Genomic DNA, 1,397 nt, shown 5'->3' on the forward strand with positions numbered 1-1,397 from the left:
CTGTTAATGAGTTCCATATATTTTTATGACCTGTTCTATTTGGAGCCTTTCATTTCATTTCCTCTTGACATTGATGGCCAAAAAAAATATTTGTTCTACTCAAATAAAAGGTCTTTTATTTGTTAAGATTAACACTACTCTGGGCCTTATATGTTTCAGCTGCAAGAGGACTTCTAGCCAGGAAGCAAAGAAAAGAAATCGTTAACACCAAAAACACAGCAGTAACAACCGTTCAGACTCACGATCAGGAATTTGACTACAAGAAAAACTTTGAAAATAAAAGGTATAATAATGTCATTTATATACCACTTTGACACTGTAGAATTTTCAAATCTATAGTTACCAAGTAAAGTTCACAGTCTTTCTTGTACCCAGCAGGTCCTAATACTGATGCATAAATGTCAGTGAACACTCCTTCCTACTTTCAAGTATTTTATCCTCCAGGGGAGTTTGTTGGCATTTCACAGTGATGATCACACTTTCTTTCTCAATTTTTTTTCTTCCTGGGCTTCTGCCACACTGCTCTCTGTGTTTCTGCTCCTAATTCTGAGTGCCCTTTGCTAATGCTTCTCCTCTCCCCATTCTTAAATCCTCTACATCTAAATATTGTCCCTGGGCCCCCTCATTCATTTCCATGGTCTTCATAACCAACAGGCCATTGGCTTCTAAGTTATAATTTAATCTTTCACGCATAGCACCTTAGCCCTTTTTCCACCTGAACCTTCATACTTGTATTTCTAAGTGGATATTCACAGACCAACCTGAATTCATTTATACGGTTGGTTTTATGCTAAGCAGTGGGGACACATAGGTAAGTGACACAAAATCCTTATCCTTAAATTCTTGTAGGAGTTGTGGAAAAGAAATCTCTTGTCTGTCTGATAGTAGCCATTCTAACTGGTGTGAGGTGGTATCTCATTGTGGTTTTGATTTGCATTTTCCTGATTAATGAAGTTGAGCATCTTTTCATAAACCTGTTGACCATTTGTATGTCTTCTTTGAAAAAATATCTATTCAGGTCTTTGGCCATTTTTTAACTATGTTGTTTGGGGTTATTTTGCTATTGAGTTGTAATGAGTTCTTTATATATTGTGGGAATTAACCCCTTGTCATATATATAATTTGAAAACATTTTCTCCCATTTGGCAGGTTGCCTTTTCATTTCATTGATAGTTTCCATTGCTGTGCAGAAGCTTTTTCACCCTTTTTGTGTATGGGATGATGCTCCAAACTGAGCTACCCTGCCAGGGTTTTGTGTTGTTGTTTTTTTGTTTGTTTTTTGTTTTTATGCTCAAATTGATCTTGTGAGGGGTTTGCCATCACACACATACACACACACACACACACACATTTTTCTCTCACATACACACAAAGGAGTTGTGGAGACAGTCTTATAG

General features: G+C 36.8%; 1 protein-coding gene across 1 annotated transcript in view; it reads left to right on the forward strand.

The window, feature by feature from the left end:
- The window catches only part of MYO3A (myosin IIIA), a gene marked incomplete at its 5' end in the record, with an annotated part of 153,542 nt that overhangs the window by 107,529 nt on the left and 44,616 nt on the right, over window positions 1–1,397 (forward strand). The window contains one exon of the mRNA XM_006100272.3: window positions 160–283. Within this exon, the coding sequence (XP_006100334.1) occupies window positions 160–283 (124 nt within the window). The remainder of the gene's footprint in view (window positions 1–159; window positions 284–1,397) is intronic.

This window comes from Myotis lucifugus, unplaced genomic scaffold (genome assembly GCF_000147115.1).
Source record: "Myotis lucifugus unplaced genomic scaffold, Myoluc2.0 scaffold_306, whole genome shotgun sequence".
NCBI classification, from domain to species: domain Eukaryota; kingdom Metazoa; phylum Chordata; class Mammalia; order Chiroptera; family Vespertilionidae; genus Myotis; species Myotis lucifugus.